General features: G+C 43.6%; 1 protein-coding gene across 2 annotated transcripts in view; it reads right to left on the bottom strand.

The window, feature by feature from the left end:
* COPS3 (COP9 signalosome subunit 3) overlaps positions 1-19,089 on the bottom strand; it is a 24,989-nt gene extending 5,900 nt beyond the window's left edge. The window contains exons 1-9 of one of the 2 annotated variants that reach the window (XM_002929617.4): positions 18,934-19,089; positions 15,343-15,472; positions 13,175-13,287; positions 13,036-13,085; positions 11,410-11,502; positions 9,705-9,884; positions 6,777-6,917; positions 5,065-5,238; positions 3,065-3,151 (exon numbers count right to left, since the gene is read on the bottom strand). In XM_002929617.4, coding sequence (XP_002929663.1) covers positions 3,065-3,151; positions 5,065-5,238; positions 6,777-6,917; positions 9,705-9,884; positions 11,410-11,502; positions 13,036-13,085; positions 13,175-13,287; positions 15,343-15,472; positions 18,934-18,988 — 1,023 coding nt within the window. In that variant the 5' untranslated portion in view covers positions 18,989-19,089. Of the gene's footprint in view, positions 1-3,064; positions 3,152-5,064; positions 5,239-6,776; positions 6,918-9,704; positions 9,885-11,409; positions 11,571-13,035; positions 13,086-13,174; positions 13,288-15,342; positions 15,473-18,933 lie in introns of those variants that run through there. The other variant, XM_034646901.1, reaches the window with a different exon arrangement.
* Positions 19,090-20,745: the final 1,656 nt, after the last annotated feature.

Genomic DNA, 20,745 nt, shown 5'->3' with positions numbered 1-20,745 from the left:
AAGGAAGGGAAGGGAGAAGGGAAGGGAAGGGAGAAGGGAAGGGAAGGGAGAAGGGAAGGGAAGGGAGAAGGGAAGGGAAGGAAGAAGGAAAGGAAAGGAAAGGAAAGGAAAGGAAAGGAAAGGAAAGGAAAGGAAGAAAGAAAGAAAGAAAGAAAGAAAGAAAGAAAGAAAGCAAGCAAGCGCCTGGGTGGCACAGCGGTTAGGCGTCTGCCTTCGGCTCAGGGCGTGATCCCGGCGTTATGGGATCGAGCCCCAAGTCAGGCTCTTCGCTATGAGCCTGCTTCCCTCTCCCACTCCCCCTGCTTGTGTTCCCTCTCTCGCTGGCTGTCTCTGTCTCTGTCGAATAAATAAATAAAATTTTTAAAAAAAATAAAAAGAAAGAAAGAAAGAAAGAGAAAGAAAAAAAGAAAAAGAAAGAAAAGAAAAGAGAAAGAAAAATATATACAAAGAGTTCTTAAAACTCAACACGAAAACATTAAAAAATGGGCCAAATACCTGGATACCTCACCCTTTAAAGAAGACATACAGAAGGCAAATAGGCATATGAAAAGATGCTTCACATCGTCTGTCATCAGAGCTGTGCAAATGAAACTCTGATACGGCCCTACGCCTACCAGAGCGGCCAAAACCTGAAACACAGACAGCCAGTGCTGCTGAGGCTGTGGGCCAGTCGGACCTCTCTTTCACTGCTGGTGGGAATGGGTGCTGCCGCTTTGGAAGACAGTTGGGAGCTTCTTACGAAACTAAACACAGTCTTACCATAGGATCCAGCCATCACACTCCTTGGCATTTACCCAAGGGAGCTGAAAACATATACCCACACAAAAACCTGACAGGGATGTTTATAGTCGCTTTACTCATAATCGCCAAACTTTGAGAGCAACCAAGACGTCCTTCAGGAGATGAATGGATAAACTGTGCCACATCCAGGCAATGGAATATTACTCAGCACGGAAAGGAAACGAGCTATCGAGCCATGAAAAGACACCGAGGAACCTTAAATTCTGACTACTAAATGAAATAAGCCAATGTGGAAAGGCTACATACTGTAGGATTCCAATTACATGACATTCTGGAATAAGCAAAACTATGGAGACAATAAGAAAGATGAGTGGTTGCCAGGGGTGGGATGAAAAGGCAGAGCACAGAGGCTTTTGAGGGCAGTAAAAAGAACTCTGTATGACACATAATGATGGCTACACATCCTTATACACCCGTCCAAACCTACAGAGTACACCACCAAGAACGAACCGTCGTATAAACTAGAGACTCCGAATGACCATGTATCAGGGGAGGTCCGGCAACTTAACACACGCGCCACTCCGGTGAGGGCTGCTGCTAATGGGGAAAGTTGATGTGCAGGGGCAGGGGGCATACAGGAAATCTCTGTACCTTCCTCTCCATTTTGCTATGAACCTCAAACTGCTCTAAAAAAAAAAAAGACGTCTTACTTAAAAAAAAAAAAAAATCCCCCCCTCCCCCATAGACCTTATGTCTAGGGCGAGTCTTGAGCTCACACCCACGCTTGGCAGTGTGGCTATCCCGGGCTGATCGCTGTCTGCTGTGGGAGCCGTCCTGTGCATTGTAGGACGTATAGCAGCATCTCTGGCCTCTGCCCACTAGACGTTAGGACCCCTAGCTGTGACAACCAAAATTATCCTCAGACATTGCCAAACGTCCCCTAGTAGACAAAACACCCCTGGCTGATCCAGAGCCTGTCAGGGTCTGTCTGGGTTGGTCACACAAGGTTCAAAACCCATCCCCTTCCTTTGATCCCTCAAAGCACTTCCCGAGCTCGTGTGTCCTTGCAGGTGTCAGAGACAGTTATGCATTTCTTCTCACCGACCAAATAGTGAGTTTCCTAGGGGTACTGTGTAGCTTCCTCAGTCTGTATAACCCCTGTGGGGTTTAGCAAGGTGCTCCTGACAGGCACTCCATGGTTGGTCAAGTCAGACAGATTTTGTTTGGGAGGTGTGTGTGTTTTGAGAATTAGGTGGAAGGAAAAAACTTCTAAACATTTGTAAATTGCACTATGGACATAAAGTAGTCTGTGATCACAATGGAAAAGAGTTCTATTACCCCTAATCGTGATGTGGCAGTGCTCCTGAAATCAGACGGGAGATGAGCAGAAAAATGTAAAATGTTGACTTGCTACACCCAAGATTTGCCTGACCTGGGCTGAGGGCATAAGTTTGGTTTGATGGATCAGATCAGAGCCATGTATTTACAAAACTGAATCGGTAAGTAGATTACAATGTATCAACTTGGTGGATTACCTTGTACTCATTTATTTGTTTATTTTTAAGGATTTTATTTATTTGACAGACAAAGAGAACATGAGTAGGCGTGGGGGGGGAGGGAGAGGGAGAAGCAGACTCCCCACGGAGCAGGGAGCCTGACCTGACGCTCAATCCCAGGACCCCAAGATCATGACCTGAGCTGAAGGCAGATGCTTAACCAACTGAGTCACCTAGGTGCCTCCACCATGTACTTATTTAAACTATGCTTATCCAAATTTGGGGAGTGCAGAGATGCAACTGGGGCGTTACCAGCAGGGACACTGTGATATCTGATTCTGAATGCAGGTACTGAGATGGTGCCTGCTTTTGCCCCCCTTTATTGTCGATATTGCTTTAAGTGTGGTCATGAACTGACAATGGCCCACAAGGAGGTAAGGGGCTCAAGTCAGATCCCAGTCAACGACTTCACTCTCTAGTTGAACAGGACATCCTTGGTGTAGGCAGCAATGCCCTGACCTACATATGGGCACAAGGTCAAGACGTCATCCTGGACCAGCACGTTGAGTAGCTCTGCTTTGTGACTCTTGGTACATCTGAACTATTTCACAGGTGTTTTAAAAATTAACAGGACACACCATGTATATCATACGAGTACATAAGACTGGAAACGCCATAGATTTTAAGGAAGTAAACCAAAATGTCCAGAGGTTGACTTTGGCTGTCCCTCTCTTTCTCTTTTTTAATATTTTCTGTAATGAACACCTATGACTTTTACAAGGACAAAAGTCCACTAATTAACTTCTTAAAAGTGCAAACACACTTACCATGTGTAGGACATATTTCTCTGCCTCCTGAGGTCCAGATAACTGCACGCGACTTGCCATATCTTGTAATGATAATGTTAAAAAGGTCTGAAATTCAGAAGTAGAATTAATCACAGGTAGAAACAATTGAGGACGTACATTTTATTAAATGTGGAAAGAGCTCTACTGAATCACTGAAAATCTGCTTTCCATTACTGTGCAAAATAATTTTTTGTTGTGAAGATGACTTGAAGTTGCTGAAACCTGCGGCTTTAGTCATCACTTTCCTAGAGGAGTGATGACTTCCAGAAGTGCGTGCTGCACACCGCCTCCTGCGTGTCTGAGAGACGTACGCACTAGCTTACTCACCGCAGCACCGTCTGCGAGAGCAAAGGAGCAGAACCACTTCAATGCCCAGCAGGAGAGGGCATCTTAGTGCGGCCTGGTACAACCGCGGCAACACACTCCTGTGCAGTTGTTAAATGAATAATAAATAAATAGCAAGGATACTGCTCAGGGACTAAAAGAGAAGCTGAGATGATAACATGTAACTTTAAATATAAAAAAGGAGAGTGAATGGTGTGCATGGCACGCTGTGTAAACGAACGGAAAGAGAGTGTGTATCTGCAAGAGAGAGAGAGGGTGTGCATGCCTGTGTGATGTGGGCAGACGAGCTCTAGAAGGCCACCCGAGACACTGGTAACGCTGGGCTGCCTCTGAAGAAAGAAAAGGGGTGGCTAGGGTATAGGAACCGGATGATTTTTATATCTTTTGAATGTTGCATTGTAAATGTATTACCTATTAAATATAATTGATAATATTCACATTCATTCTTCAAAATTCAAAGCTAAAATGTATAAACCGTATGGGGACTTAGAAATCAGTGTTTACCACTGCTCTGCTGGGGACTGGGAAATGTCCCCTTTCAAGAACACATTAAAGGAGCTCTTTTTTAAGGAAAACTGGCAATATTTACAGCAATGGCCTTTTCAGAGCAGGGCGTGTTAAAACCCTGAGGTTGAGAATTCGTAATAAGCCAATGACCATATACTTTACTTCGGAGAGTAGCAAGCAAGAAAATGAAATTATTGTTAATTTTTAAAGATGTACATAAGCAGTTTCACACAAGTGAAGACTTCAATTTCCTGTACCTTGCTCGGCCTACTTGTCTCCACGACTGTCCCCTCCTCACCCCTCTCTGGCTTCTCCAGGTCCTCCCACTGTCAGATCCTCCACGCACAGCCCAGCGCCGCCCCCCCCCCCCACCGCTAGGTCACCTAGCAACGGACATCCCCATTCTGGCTCCTCTGCTCTTCACCCCGCCCCGCTGCTGCGTCCGACTAGACTCCTTCTCTGGAGGCAAAAGCAACCCTGTAGCTTTAAGCTGCTCTCTGCTCCCTGTTCCCTGCAGCACGTGCCTTTGGAGGTTGCCTGAGATTTCATGTTTCTTCTATACTTTTTTGTACTGTTTGAATACTTGATAATCAGCATGTTTCCTGTCATCCAAAACCATCAGCATACTTTCATTTTGAAAATAAAACTCGTGTAACTGGCTTACCTCCTACAGCTGACCTGCACATAGCTCAGTCGACTCTGGCCTAAGTGCCAGCGTCAGGGTAGTGCCGTGTTCAAGTAAGCAGTTCGAACAGACACCAGCACAGCCCAAGAGGTTCCACGCTGGTCACTGGGGACTCACGTGCATCGTTAGTGCCACCCCGTCTGCCCATGGCACTGTTTACCTCTCTCAGGCTACCTTTCTCTGCCTCCCCATGGAGCCGTATCTCCTACCTGTCTTCCTCTTCACCTGTTCCTCTTCTCAAATACCCTGCTCTAGCCCTGAAAAGACCAAAAGGTAGAAATCAAACTCTTTCTGGTCATCAATTGTGAGAGCTGTTGCTTAGTAGAGACATCCTGCCACGCTTTATCCCTGTCTCTGCTTCCTCAGCACTAAGAAGGAGGAGAGAAGAGGGGGAGGCCCTGGGGGAATCAGGAATGCTATCTGAGGGCGTCACTGGCCTCACCTTGGTTAGCCTTTGAATATTCTTCTTATAAAGAGAAGACAGGCATTGCTTCACCAGCCCCATGTTGTTATCACGAGTAAAAGTCTCGCTGTGCTTGTTCACCAGGTTGCGGAGTTCTGAGGGATTGTTGGTTGAATAGACTTGTGCTAACTCGTGGTACGCGTTGCTAAGAGGCTAGAGGTTTAAAGGTGGGAAAAACTTCAGATTAAAGCAGCAGAGGTACACACGTGCTACAGGGAGCACAAGGAGACACGCTACTATAGTTTGAACAAAGACATCAATATCCGTTACTGCTACCGAACAACTTAGAACTCACCCAAAGTGAATGCCTAGTGTTTAAGACCAAAGATAGAAACGCACTAGGGAGTGATTTATTGTCAAAAAAACTTCGTATTTCAGAGCAAATAACTGCACAGCAGGTGAACATATGCTACATTCAATAATGTTAATCAATTACACTGGGAAACAGCAGGCACAATCTCCATCACTCTCACCTCTCTTGCACACATTCCCACACACATACAGACACCTCACCGCATGCCACAGGATCATCTGCTCTTTTCTGATAAGTAAAGAGAAGACAGAACAAGAGAACTAGCAGTGGCTGAGGGCCTACTAAGAGCCTGAGCCGCTTTGGGGCATTTCATATACATTATCCTCTATTTTAAATATCAAGAAATTGGGGCAGAGGCCTGAGAGAATGTGGGGTGGTCATGAGGGGCACAGGTGGAAATGGGGTTCAAACTTCTATCTCTACTCTGAAGTCCGTGTTCTCTACCATGGATGATATCCTCATAAACTACTAATGCTTGTGAATGACACCCCGCAGTCACGAAGACATCACTTTATAAAAACATTCTTGCTAAAACAGGCCAGCTCGAGGGCCACCTGAAGGGACCATGCAGTTCTCCAAAATGATCTGAGAACGGCTACTCTGCCTATCACTCTTCCATGGGATTCGAGGGACCTCTCTTACTCGCCCCCACAATCTGTGACTGGGTAACCTGGAGCTCTAAGAACCACAATAAGGGTCTTTGGCAAAGAACACTTGGCTATCTTCAACAAGACAGCATAAAAATCTTCTCGTTGGGAAGATTTTCAAATTGATATCCTGAAATTTTGAATTCTATACAAAGAACAGGATTAAAATTGTTATCCAAATGACTGACCTCATAGCCTTTTGAACTGCCCAATTTAATTCTAAACCCTGAGCATCTATTTCAAACAATTTTTAAAAAATATTTAATTTATTTTTTAATGTGAGCCCAAAGCGCGGTCCTCAGTGAAAACAAAAGTTCAGTGAGCAGAACTTGCGGTTTTCATATGGGGGCTCTAGGAAGATTTCCCACACCTGGGCAGATTGAGTTCAATAAAATCAGCACTGCCCTTTCAATATTTCTGCTAAATTATAATGAATAACAACGACAACAACAACAAAACAGCCTTGATAGAAGCCTAAACATCTACGGCAATAATTACTCAGAGCAAAAGTCCGAAAACAAATTTCTTAAAAACATTCTACCCCAGTCAGGTGACCAGAGGGTATATGGCTCCCAGACCATCAGTGTCTGCAGTTAAATTTATTAAATGTCTGCTAACCTCAAGCTGTTGGAGAGCTAAGTTGTTATAGAAGAAAATTACAGAACTAGCTATCATTACGATTTCCTTAGGGACTTAACTTGTCACCTAAGACATTACTTTAAAACACTCACCTTAATGAATCTACCCACAATTTGAGACGTATATTTCGGTAGCTGTTGTACTTTTCCAAGTAATATCAAAGAAACTAGAATATACTTTTTATAGGACTCCAACATGATGTGACTGACGGCCATGGCAGGAGTAGTTATAGCCTGCGTGAGAGGAGAGAGCACACCATAGCACAAAGGGTAATCAGCCACACGTATCACTTTAATACAATAACCATTCTTATATTTCATGTCCTATTAGTAATTTATTAGCATCTTTATTGAGATATGATTCTCATGCTATAAAATGACCCTTTTCAAGTATACTATTCAGTGGCTGTCAGTATATTCACCATGTTGTCCAACTATTTATGACCATTACCTAATTTCAGAACACTTCTAACGCCCCAAAAGGAAACCCCACACCCCTTAGCAGTCACTCCCCACTCTCTCCTCCCTCCAGCCCCAGGCAACCATCATTCTACTCTCTCTCTGGATTTGCCTATTCGGGACATTTCATAGAATGGCGTCATAATAAACAGGTGGGCTTTTGTGACTGGACTGGCTTCTTCCACTTGTTTTCAAGGTCATCCGTGTTGTAGCAGTTACTGGTGCCTCATGCCACCTTATGGCTGAATCATCTCACTGTATGGCTAGGCCACATTTTGTGTGTCATCCTCCTGGCCACTATGAATAAAGCGGCTTTGAACATCAGTGTACGGATTCTGGAGACATTTGTCTTCATTTCCCTCGGGTATATTCCTAAGAGTGGAACTGCTGGGTCATGGTGGTAACTCTAAGTTTAACATTTCAAGGAACTCCAGACTTTTCCCCAGTGGCTACACCATTTTACACTCCCATGGGCAGTTAGGAGGATCCCAAATTCTCCACCTGCTCGTCAATGCTGGTTATTGTTGGCTGTCTCTTTCTAATCCTAGCCATCCTACTGGGTGTGAATTGGTATCACATTGTGGGTTTGATGTTTTTTTTTTAAAAGATTTTATTTATTTATTTGACAGAGATAGAGACAGCTAGCGAGAGAGGGAACACAAGCAGGGTGTGGATTTGATTTGTATTTCCTTGACCACTACTGATGATGAGTATCTTTTCGTGTATTTATTGGCCATTTGTGTATCTTCTTCGGAGAAATGTCTATTCAAATCCATTGACCATTTTAAAAATTTTAGGTTTTTTTATTGTTGGGTTGTAAGAGGTCTTTGTACATTCTGGCTGCCAAGTGTCTTATCAGAAATGGGATCTGCAAATATCTTCTCCCATTCTGTGGCTACCTTTCCATTTTCTTTCACCCGGATTTAAGAAGGTCAGGGAGAAGTGAAAACTATCATACCCAAGTCAGTTCAAATATTCCAAATCAAAACTCAAACCACTGAGCCTGTGAGGTAGTTGACATTCTACAGAAACGCTAAGTGCGTGTGGATACACATACAATGATTCCTACACATCACTGCTCTAATAGTGAAACAGCACAATCAACGTACATTCCCACCAATCAAGGCCTAGTGAATCAAGCAGTCAACATGTGATGCGATATGAGAAGACGGAGCTGCTTTCACTTTTTGCTTATATGATGCTGTATGATCTGATTTTTTTTCCAGTAAGTACATCTTTCTTTCGGAATGTTTTTAAGTGGTAAAAAAAAGCCTGTATCACCTTCCGAAGTTAAGGTACTAGTGCTGTCTACAGCTGCCTGTGTATTATTCCAACACAGCTGCACGAAGCTGACGAACATGACACAATGTTTGCCGTTAGGGCAAAATCTGGGGATAAACACACTTTCAGCGAAAAGGCTCCTATCTGTATCAAAATATTTTAACATTTTAACTACTTGTGATAGAAATACTTTTTTTAAGTGCATTACATACTTTCCTGCCTTTTTAATGCCCTCATCATCTTGATATTTCTGGCTCATCAGTATGTTATCAGCTATCATTTTGGTCTATAAAATGATCATTCACTCAGTGGCTGTGAAGTGTCTTTATCATTTTGGAAAGAACTCAAACTTTTGACTATGTGCTCTGAAACTCTTAAAGAGAAGTCACCTTGAAGATTTTACTTGACTAGAGACATCATTTTTTTGAGTCAGCTCTACACTCAACATGGAGCTTGAACTCAAGACGCCGAGATTAAGAGCTGCGTGTCCTACTGACTGAGCCAGCCAGGTGCCCCTGACTAGACACATCCTTTAATGACACCATCTCTGCCCAACAGCACCTTCCGGTGACTCTTCCCTCGGTCCCCTTACAGTGTTTATCAACCCCCCGCTCACTGAGGCAATGCTCCATCAGAGAGGTGTGCCATGCGTGTCTATTTCTGTGTTAACATTTCCACTACATTGTGAGCTCCTTCAAGGCTTAGAATATCCTTTATTACCTTAATATGTGCTATGAATGTAATAAGAAATACAGACATCTGACAAATTTCTTAAAATGCTAGTATAGCCAATATTGTACCTCTCTCTCAGACTCTAAAAACTTCTACCAAACTGTGTAATATATCTCCTTACACAGCCCAGTGGCCGTTGCACAGACACAAAGCAGGAAGGGGTTTTCCACATAGGAATGTTTTACTAAAATTTAACAGAACACCACATGTGGTTTTAGAACAAAGACACTTCAAAGATCATTCCATTCACTCTCTTCCCTTTCTGCAAAGGAAGCTTTAAAGGTCAGGTGACGTTTGGAACTTAACCCGAATCTGACAGGGCGTGAGTGGCAAAGCCTCGCTCAGACCCCACATGGTAAAGCTCCTCCCTCCACTGCCACCGCCCTTCGACTTAAGGAACAGTTTACCACCATTTGCGTGATGACAGAGAAAGTGTTTGAATGGACCTCTCCCCGAAACTCAGAGGCCCGAGATCGATCTACCCAGCTGTGTGCGTCTTTGATCACACAAGTTCAAGGCAACCTGAGGGGCATCTAGATTGACGATTACCTGTTCATAAAAGTACAATGCTCTTTCGAAGTTCTTCAGTCCGGTATAGATCATCCCTCCATAATAATAGTAACATAAAAAGTGCTTTGCGTCATAGGCTCCATTCTCTTTGCAGATATCCATCATGTCCACATCAAGGTACGGAAGGGCAGGCTTAAAGCACTTTGCCAGCAAACAAAGCTGTGAAAAATGTTACAGTACACCATCATTTTAATTGTACTTGGCAGGCTTTAGCAGAAGGAGCACATTCATAGATTCCAGAAAGGTCAAGAAAATATTTTAAACCATTTTATTGATTAAAAATGTTCTAAATGTTGGGGCGCCTGGGTGGCACAGCAGTTAAGCATCTGCCTTCGGCTCAGGGCGTGATCCCGGCGTTATGGGATCGAGCCCCACATCAGGCTCTTCCGCTATGAGCCTCCTTCTTCCTCTCCCACTCCCCCTGCTTGTGTTCCTTCTCTCGCTGGCTGTCTCTATCTCTGTCGAATAAATAAATAAAATTAAAAAAAAAAAATGTTCTAAATGTTGACACAGTGCCCCATTTTCCTAAGCATTCAGAATACAACAGCATTTCTTTATAGAAAGACTATGCAGCCATGAGATAAAGTACTCCACAGATGAATGAAAGCTCGGCTATAATCAGCCACCTTCACCCATTCCGTTTACAGATGCCAAGACAGGTGAGTCCTTTTTCTCTTTGAAGAGAAGAGACAGACCAGGATGGCATGATAAAAATGGAAGTTTCTCTTCAATTATTTCTTTTCAATTGCTGAATCCTGTATGTGAGTGTAGGGAATTGCTCAACTCAAACTCCAGAAGGTAAGCAGATGGCATCGTTCTGTAACCGCACGATGCTGGCACGGGGGCAGCTCTAGGTACAAACTCAGAGCTGTGCGTTTAAGACCAGTGCATGTTACTGTACGTACGTTATATGTCAATCACCAAAGGTTTTTAAAAGACAAAAAGTAAAGAAAAAAGAACGCACTTTGATGTGATACTAGAACGTAACTGGGATAATCCAGGTACCATGTTATTAAAGACACAATCTATTCCCCATGGGGCTGGTTGAACCCTCTCCCCCCAGTGTTATGGAATACTCTGTAGCTATTAAGCATTGATGTGGAGTCCTCTCCAAGATACATTCAGTAGAAAAAAGCAAGGTACACAAGAGTTCATACAGATCATTACTATTTGTGTAAAAAAAAGAGAGAGAGAAAATGCATGCATTTGCTTATATGTGCACAAAATATCTTTTGTGCAAAAAACTAACAATGGATTTCCTCTGGAGAGTAGAGATGGGTGGCTAATGAGCAGGGTGGTAGGAAGATTTCATTACACATGTTCCCTTTTGCCTTCTGGGTTTGGAACCGCGTAAAATAAAATAAATGAGTAAGACTTCAAGGTGTAAGAAGTTGCCTGTATTTATTCTCAGACTCCATAATTCCTTAAAAAAAAATGACTTGGGACATTTTTAACATCACACGCATTCATTACTCAGTTCCCTCACATCACAAACCTACTGGCTGGGCCCTGTTCTACAGTTTGCGTCCAGGAGTGGCCAGCTGGAAAGTCCTTTACTGATAATGCACCTATGTATTTCGACTTCCAGAACCTATCACGGTCTCCACCAGATTGCTTTCCTTTATTGAGCAAACCCATCGCTTCCACCGCTGACCCGGCGTGACTCGCACCGCTCACGGCTTACCTGGCAGAGATCGGCGTGTACTGAGGTCAGCTGGTTTGTATTCATTTGCATCTTGTCTATGGCTTGCTTAAGGATGCCGATTCCTCGCAGGGGCTGTCAGAAATGACATCTCTTTCAGATAAGTTCTCAAAGATGGCAGCACATTGGATCTTATGTTGTCACTTACAAATAAAAGATAACACTAATTGATAGGTTCCTTTAAATAACAATAGGAGGTTTCCATACTCTTTCAGGAAATTTCTGTCCCTATTCAATCAGAAAACATTTTCTTAAGCCGTTTCTTATGCTATTTTAGAGTAATTCAGCATCATTTTTTAAATCATAAAGCTTATTCTTTTTTTTTTTTACTGAAGATCAATAAGCAAAAGCAGTATTACCCCCAAAAAAAAAAAAAAAAAAGCAGCATTACTTTCTCAACAGCTCATTATATTTACATCGAAACAAACAATTTCCAAATTATTTACAGTAAAGAGCCCATGCTTAGTCAACATAGCTGTGGGAAAGATGTTGGCATCTACCCACAGGGCAGTCTAGGGATCAGCCATAAATTCTCCCCAACACCACCATCTCTTCCCTGATAATAAATTCCTACTGAAACTGATACCATAACTTATAAACAGACCGTTTCCTGCCTTGATTATAAATAACAAGACCAAGTTTCACGTGAGCTAGTCAGTTTCTGGACAGGAGATGTGACTCTAAAATTGCTAAATAACTTACTTGGGTTTTTCAATAAAGATTTTTTTTTTTAACCATTTTTTTCAAACCACAATTTGTTTAATATTCCGACAAAATACCAAATGGTTCTTTCTGTCTTGTCTCCTTCCAAGCACTCTCTTAAAGTTCAATTTCAAATGATAATTTTAAAAAAAACAACCCAAATCAGAACTTGCGTCAGTATCACAAAAGTTAAGAAAGACCAAAGAACTCTTTCAGATTAAAGGAGATGAAGAGGCATGAAGACCCAATGCAATTCACGACCTGAGATCTTCTTCTGTTGTAAAGGACATTAGGGAAACCGGTGGCAAAATCTCTGAATAAGGTCAGTAGATTTGTTTAAAGGACTCTGATATTGATCACTGTATTGTGGTCATGTAAGAGAATGTCCTAATTTTTAGGAAACACTCACTGAAGTATTTAGGGTAAGTGGCAACGTATCTGCAATTTTCTTCTCAATGGCTCAGAAAAGAAAAAAAGAGAGAGAGAGAAAGAGAAAAGGTAAGTGTGGTAAAATATGTTAACATTTGGAGAACGTGGGTGAAAGGTACATATGGGGATTCTTCGTATTGTTCTTGCCACTTTTAGTAAAGCTAAAATGTTATAACCAAAAGTTAAAACTTCTAGCAAACAAAGAAAAAACCCAGTAAATGATAACACAACGGGCGCTAGAATGGTAGTTCCAGAAACATCCACCAGCAGTAGCAGACTGCCCTGAGGCACTACTTCTCCCTGTGTCTCAGAGGCCTCACCTGGTGCAGGAGCAGCTGTCCCTACAGCCAATGCTTGCCCACCACATCCATCCATCAGGATGCTCAGTACTAACCTGGAACCTTAACCAATCGGTTCATTGTGTCAGTTAAATATTTCTTAAAATGTAACCATAAATACTTGAATAACATTGCTTACCTGTTTCCTTTCCACAAGTGCGTTTGTCAGTTGATGGCAAAGCCCAGCAACTAGAGACAGCAATGACAAAATGTTGACAACATCAATGACTACACAGGCAAAATGCATTCGGTGGGAAATAAAGTATTATTTAGCTTACAAGTGTCTGTTGCGTATCGGATGTGCTCCCCGTTACAAGTGCTGATGAAAAGCTGAACCTGTGAGAATAATGTTTCGAAGTCAGGAACACTAGGCATGGAAAACTTCACAAATCTGGAATAAAGAGAAAAGAATCAATTCATCCTGATATTTCATGAGGGAAAACAAAGAGGCAACTGAGGCCAGAAGGTCATCCTATCTCCAGTGCTCTATCAACGTAAATGAGTCAGGATATGTTTAAAAAACTAAGAAACAGACTGACCTGATTCTTGGCACATCAAGACACAGAACATAGACACAAATAAAGGCTGAGAAAAATAGGCTTTAAAAAGAACTTTGAAAAAAGAAAACACCCTTAAATGAGGCCAAATATCATGTTGTCTAATATTCCTGAAGGAACTGAATATAAACTTCTAACCAAAAGTTTTCAAAACCATTTTCCTTTAGAGCTCCAATGTGCTTAGAGCTATTTACTCATCTGAAAAGCGGTTGTTTTTCCTGCTCTGAGGACAGCACACTGAAGGGGGACAAGGACTGAGAGCTCCAGACTGGCTGGAGGCTATGGCTGCGGGTCACGGGGTGCTGCGGTCCAGCTGGGAGAAAGAGCCAGCTGATGGGCAGGCCGGGGGGGGGGGACGGGAGGGGAGGACACGGATGATCCACCCTGAGTCACTTGGCAGATGGGGCAGATGAGAGGGGGCCAGAGATAGGCGTGGGGAGGCAACCAGATACGTTACCTACCACTCGGGCACTGCTTACGAGGAAACTACAAGCTGTTCTTTTTCACAAATAAATGAACTGCTCAAATGAACTTCAAGGAAAACGAAATGGATATGACGGCCTGAACACAAATGCCTCTAAATCTTTGCATTTGTTCTTCCGTCTCTATATATATTATTCGACCTAATAGTGTCACCTCACATCTGTAACTGAACATCTCGTCAAAATGTTATCTCAAACGATCTCATTTGGCTTTCACAATAGGTCAGCAGGGCCCTGTGATTTCCATTTTATGAAGCTCAGGGCCCGACACCTTGTAACTGGAAGAACATAATTCAAATCCAGGGTGCTCAGAAACAAGTTCAGGGTTCGCTCCAGGTTTTCTTTTTCAGATAAACCTTCGAGCTTCGAGATGCTTTCGTGTACTTGACCTCACCTGATACACATCTACAGGTTAAGTTTGTGTGTGCATGAAACACGCGTGCTATCCAGTTTTTCTAACCAGCAAACACACACAGTAGAAGTCTTTACCTGCCAGCACCATCCCAAAAGAACCTTCTGCAATGGTAGAAATGTTCTTTATCTGTGCTGTCCAACGTAGCAGCTACATGTGGCTACTGAGTACTGACAAGTGGCTAGTGCACCCGAGGAACTAAAGCGGTCACGTTCATGAATTTACATTTCAGTAGCGACATGCGGCTAATGGCTACCATATTGTAGCCCACAGCTCCAGACTCCTTCATTGTGACAAAGTTTCTTCTCTAAACTCTATTCCTGGCACATCTTTGTCTCAGGAATCTCTGGGCCAGGGAAGCCAGACCCTCGCTTGAAGTCCATTTCCTCTGGGTTTATTTACATTGTTTCAACTTTCACGACAAGCATAACATCCCAATTTGTAATACTAAAACATCAAGAGAAAAAGAATTCTGTCAAGCGCACAGAGTTACAAGGAACTCCGACTGAAATGAAATCTATTTAATTTGGTCTTGAACAGCTTGAACTTGTTTGAAGGGAACTGGAACCAACGTTGCTTTGGATCATTGGTAATTTCACTCAACACATCCCACCGTGCCCTGTGCCATCTCTCTTCCCTATTTGCTTTCCGAGGTAAAAAATGTGGACAATCCGATGGGTTACATGAAGAAAAGTATTCAGATACATGCAAACCATAGTGCCCACAACTGAGATGGCCATTTGAGTTTTAAAAATAAATTTCAAAATGTACAGAAACATAAACAACAGTTAAAAATGATAAAACTGAAAATATAACATGCCACGATTAGCTGGGATGAGGAAAATGTAACTTCTGTGACTTAAATTTATAATCGTGCTAAAGAGCTCCATGTTGTTTACATGGTTTACTTTTCCAACCAAAAAAAAAGGACAGCCAGAAAGTGCAGAGCGTTCAGGTTTAGCAAGCACAAAACCATAAAAGAAGATGCCCCTTACAAAACAGCAAGGACGCCTAAGGAGTGCTCTTGCACGTCCAGAGCCCCGAGCACAGTGTCCAGATGGGATAAGTTCTTTGCAAGGAGTTCCCCACTCTTGTTGATCAGTTCGCAAAGCTGAGTCATTTGCCCTGGAAAACAGGAATAACACTATCATTCAGTTGCGGCACTAACCAAACTAAAGAAACTCTAACCACAGACTCCGTACCTCCGTAAGAAATGACCTGAAGATGACTTCTTGTATCTCCTTCATTTCAGATAAGGACTCAGAAGGGCCAAAGAAGTGAAATGGCCTTGACGATGACCTCAAAACTAGACCACCCATTTCCCTCTGGCCCCGTAAAGTTTGTATATTTCTTCTGTTCTCTCTTCCATCCCCCATGCCAGAAATGCACACATTACCATCACCACACTCTCATCTTCCTCTCTGTATCCAAAATGTCACCAAATACGAGCCCGACGCGGGGCTCGATCCCAGGACCCTGAGATCATGACCTGAGCCAAAGGCAGATGCTTAACCGGCTGAGCCACCCAGGTGCCCCCGATTTTACTTTTAATTTTACTTTCTAAGTCTCTCAGCTCCATTCCTTCCTCTCTCCCCTGCCTTAATTTGGACCTTTATCATTTCTTGCCTGGACTACATCATAAATCTTTGGAACAGTCCTCCTACTTCACTCTTCTCTCCCCCAACCCATTCTCCATAATCCTACCTGTGGGATCTTTCCAAAATGTAAAATTCAGTCAAATTATTCCAATGGTTTTAAGAAGTCTAATGCCTCAGTCAGGTGACAGGACCCTGAGCCACCTGCTGCTGCCCTCCCCTCTCCAACACACACACTTACTCTGGTCACACCAAGCTCAGAAAATTCAAGCAACATGCCATGTTCTCTCACCTTTATGCCTCTATACATCCTGTTCTCCATGCTTGCTGTTCCCTCCTTCACGCTGTTCCCCTGGGTCTCCCTCTACCAACTCATACACTTCATTCAGCAATCAGCCTGGGCCTTCTTCGGACCCTCATCTCACCTCCCTTCCCCTGGCTAACTTGAAAATGTGTTCTCTCTGTGCCCTCTCTGCATCACCTGGGGTTGTGGCGGTTAGGTAATTCAACATAAACTCTGGTGGACAGGCCGTGTCATTTCTCCAGTTTCAGAATACAGTGCTTACGTACCAGCCAATCAATCAACAGCCTGTTAATTAATCTCCAAATTGATCCACTGATTTTTTTCACATCCCACAATGTTATGTTTTAACAACTAAGGTACAGAATCTAATTAGGCCCAAGTTGGTACTCCGCAGTACTGATTTTGATGGTTGATGGGTTGTACTGATAATGGACACCATGGCCGCGCTCTGCTGCTAGCTGTCTTTTGGGGGGTGGTGGTATATGGGGTTTATGTAAGTCCATGGGCAACAACCTCTTGTTGTTGTCTCCTCCTTTGTAGTTCTATTTTGCATTTTGAACTTCAAGTTACACATATCAGCTATTTTTATTTAGTAGCGGAGGGATTTTTTTTCCTTATCAAAAAAACAAATAGTATAATACTTAAAATCCAAGTGACTGTAGCTAGGAACTTTGGTAATTTTGTTTCTGGGGCTTCTATACTACACTTTTAAATTCTTACCCAAAACAAAGAAATATACTATTATTACACGGTAAAATAAGAATTAAAAAATCTGTGATCTGATTAAGTATCATCTTCCAAGATAACACAAGTTGAATGGTGAAATACCATCATTTTATTACAAATGTCACTGGTAAATGTGACATAGACAGCTTCCTCTAGTTAAATAATTTGCCTCCCTTTTTTTACTCACTACTCTAAATACATTTACAATGATAGGAAACACACAAAAATAAGCATTTCAGTCCATTATTTTTCCCCAATTAAATAACCAATGCAGAGTTGAGACTTAAAATAAAAGCTGAATCACTATGAAATCATAAGATAGTTAACTATTGTGGGCCAAGGGGAGAGTCAACAGTAAGTTCAGTGCCACTGGGTGCATATGACATGAGCCCAGAGATGTGGCCAATGAAATTTCCTTTAATCAAAGAAAGCTGGAAATTATGAAATTCCCTTCACTTAAGGTCCATATCAGAAAATTCCAAGTAAGAGCAGAAAAAACAGAAAGCTCATAAACATTTACTATGCAGTGAGCATGAGGCACAGAAGCCACAGGCAGTGAAAGTATCACGTTTATCTCTGCCTGGAAGACTGTTCCTAAAGCAGTGACTTGCACAGCAAGCATACAACGGTTTCAGATAAATCTCACTTGCTCAATAGTCCCTGTTCCATTTTGTAAGTGAGAATACTGGCCCAGAGAAAATTAAGTGGCTCACACATGAAGTGACTGACAAGATTCCAACCCAAATCTAAATACCCATACTACATCCCAGGAAGTAGAAAACAAATAGTTTGTGGCATAAATGAGTGAATGAATGGTTTCTTCATTCATAGAGACTGCAAGTCTGTGCCTTCCCTGTGAACCTCGTTTCTATCCATAATAAGGGAAAGGAGAAGTATTTCACTGAGCATAGCTTCGTAGCCGATCCGTTAACTTACAGCAACAGTGAAGTAAATAGCACTCCTCCATTTTTACAAATGGAAATAGAGACTCGAGAGATTAAAGGTGACTTGTCCAAGGTCATGCAGCTCCTAGAGCTTTACAACTAATAGCTGCTAGCAATAATTTGTAACTGCATCTATTGCACCTCATATAATAGGTACTGTTTCAAGCGCTTTTACACGCTTCCTCTCATTCAATCCCAACACCTCTCTGAAGTAGGGACTAATTTTTATTTTAGAGATGAAGAAACAGGGTGGTTAAAGGGGCTTTCACTGCCTGCAGCCGATTACTTTAATTCTGAGTCCAGCATTCTATATTCAGGTGATGAGATGAATGAACCAAGGAGCATGAAAATTTAAGTAATAATGGTCACCATTCCACCCCTGCAAATGCAGCTCTACAAGCGAGAGCTCCCTCGGCACTCCGCCGGACTAAAATAGGCGCGGAGGCTTCCCGAGGGCGCGCCGGCCGGCAGCTGAGCAGCGGGCCAAGGCAAGCCTCCGGGCCAAGGCAAGCCTCCCAGCCAAGGCACCCAGAAAGGATTCTTCTCGCGCCCGCTGCCCGCGGCCTAGTCCAGAGGCTGCCAAGCGCCACCGTGACAGGCGAGGCTGTGCACCAATCACCGCAGGCAAGGGAGGCCGAAGGGACCAACCGGCGCTCGGGAAGGCGTCCAGCGGAAGTCACCGCCCCCAAAACTGTCAAGCGAAGCGCCCGGGTGGAAGGGGCCCGGGCCGGGGGGAGGAGGGTCCAGCCGGCCCCAGGGATGGGAGGTGGCCAGGTCGCCGAGCGCACAGGCCGGGAGACGAGAGCCACTGAGACCGAGAGCGCGACGGGGCTGCTCGACCTCCGCCGCGCCCGAACCCTCCGGGTCTGAGCGCCGCAACCCCGATCCCGGCCCCGGAGACGAGGCTCGGGACTAACAGGGAGGTCCCAGCCGTCCGCGCTGGCGGCTGGGGTTGCAAGCCCGTCCCCGCGGCCCGGAGGGTCCGCCCAGGCCCAGCCCGGCGGCCCAGGGCCTCACCTTGAGCCGAGAGCTGTCGGACACTGTTCACGAATTGCTCCAGGGCAGACGCCATGTTTCCCCCCGGCGGCCCGAGCAGCAGAGGTAGCTCACGCGGGAAAAGGCGGCTGCTCTGGGAGGAGGGGCCGCGGCGATCCTCCACAGGGCCTCAACAGCAGCCCGACGTCACTTCCTCCGGCTCAAGCAGCGCGAGATTTCACCTACCTGGGAACCAGTTACTGTTCCCATGGAAACAGTTCCGCTATTCGCAGTAGCCGTCTTTTGCTTTTCTCTTTATCAGGTGGATTTGTGAAAGTCCTCCTGTGATTTAATGGGGCTGTGGGCAAAGGAAGAAACTAAACTTGTTTTCCCGGATTTTGCTTGGAATGGCCGTCCCGTTTTCCACCTGGCCAAATCCTTCAAGCATGACTTAACTGCCACCTCTTCTGTGAGGCTTTACCTGTCTTGAAGACTGGAGCCAGGCAGGTAGCCTGGATTCAAATCCCTTTCCTACTGCTTACTAGCTGTGTGACTTTGGACAAGTTACTTGGCTGACCTCTCTCTGCCTGTTTTCTCCATCTGTAGGATTCTTACAATGACCTCGGCCACGTAAAATGCTTGGAACAGTGCATAGCACATAGTGAAACTGCATTTTCATTCAAGGTGTGTGTTGAATGAATTTATTTCCCCATATGAAATTGATCTGCTGTTCTTCCAACTGACTCCCAAAGCACTTTGCTGTTCTCGTAGAGACACTTCCACTCTGTTGCAGAAAATTGTCTCCAAAGTCCATACCATATCCATTGCTCTTAACTGGCGTAGAGTTCCTTAAATTCAAGCATCTGTCTTACTCATCTCTGTATCCTCTAAGGGCCTACCATAGGGTTTGGTGCATAGCAGGGACTGAGCAGATAAGCATACATTTTAAATTTCAGCCAACATTTATTGAACATTAGCAACGTGCTGTGCTAGGCACTACAGATACACTGGTGAGTAAATCCTTCTTCCCTGAAGATAATGAACAAAGACCTTGAAAAAGGGGGTAATGCTCTGAAGGAATGGAACAAAGTTCTGTAGGATCATGCAGCAGAAGAAACTGACCTAGCCTGGGAACAATGGGAAAGGCATTCTTCAAGAAATGATGCAAGCTGAGCTCTGAAGAAAGAGTAGGAGTTAGTAAGGTAAGGGAGATGGAATTTTCCTGAGAGAACAGCATGTGGTCAGACCTTGTGGTGGGAGGGAGTTTGCTATCTGACACTGAGGAACTGAAAGGAGCTCATGATGGTTGAAGGAGAGGGCTATGAGATGGGGCTACAAGGTAGACAGCGACCACAGCAAGTCAGCTGTCTTAAAGGTACTGAACTTTTCCTTGAGAAGATTGGGAAACTAGTAAGAGTTTTATATAAGTGAGTAGCATCACTGGATTTGCATTTAGAAAAGGTTGTCTGGCTTCAGATGGATGACTTTAGAGAGCCATTTAGAAAGATATTGTAGGAGTTGACATGAAATATAATAATAATACTAATTGTATCTTGGAAGGTAGGATTGAAATAAATTGGTGAATTCGGGACATATTTAGATGAATGACTTTCACACTTGTGCTTTAAGATGGAAATGCCTCTGAATGTTCTATGGCAGCATTTGGTCCTGAATCTTCGATCTTTTGCAACACACAAGACAGATATTTTGACATAGAACACACTTCTGTGGATGTACATGGATTTTAGTGAAAGCCAAAAAATGTTGCGGAGGAGTAAAGCAGTACGGTAATTCAAAATAGCCACAGATACTAATCCTGCTTTAAAATATGTTGCCTATTTAGATTGTGGCAGC

The sequence above is a fragment of the Ailuropoda melanoleuca genome, chromosome 17 (genome assembly GCF_002007445.2).
Source record: "Ailuropoda melanoleuca isolate Jingjing chromosome 17, ASM200744v2, whole genome shotgun sequence".
Taxonomy (NCBI): domain Eukaryota; kingdom Metazoa; phylum Chordata; class Mammalia; order Carnivora; family Ursidae; genus Ailuropoda; species Ailuropoda melanoleuca.
Note: the sequence above shows the minus strand (reverse complement) of the source record. Positions and strands in the feature narration are given on the sequence as shown.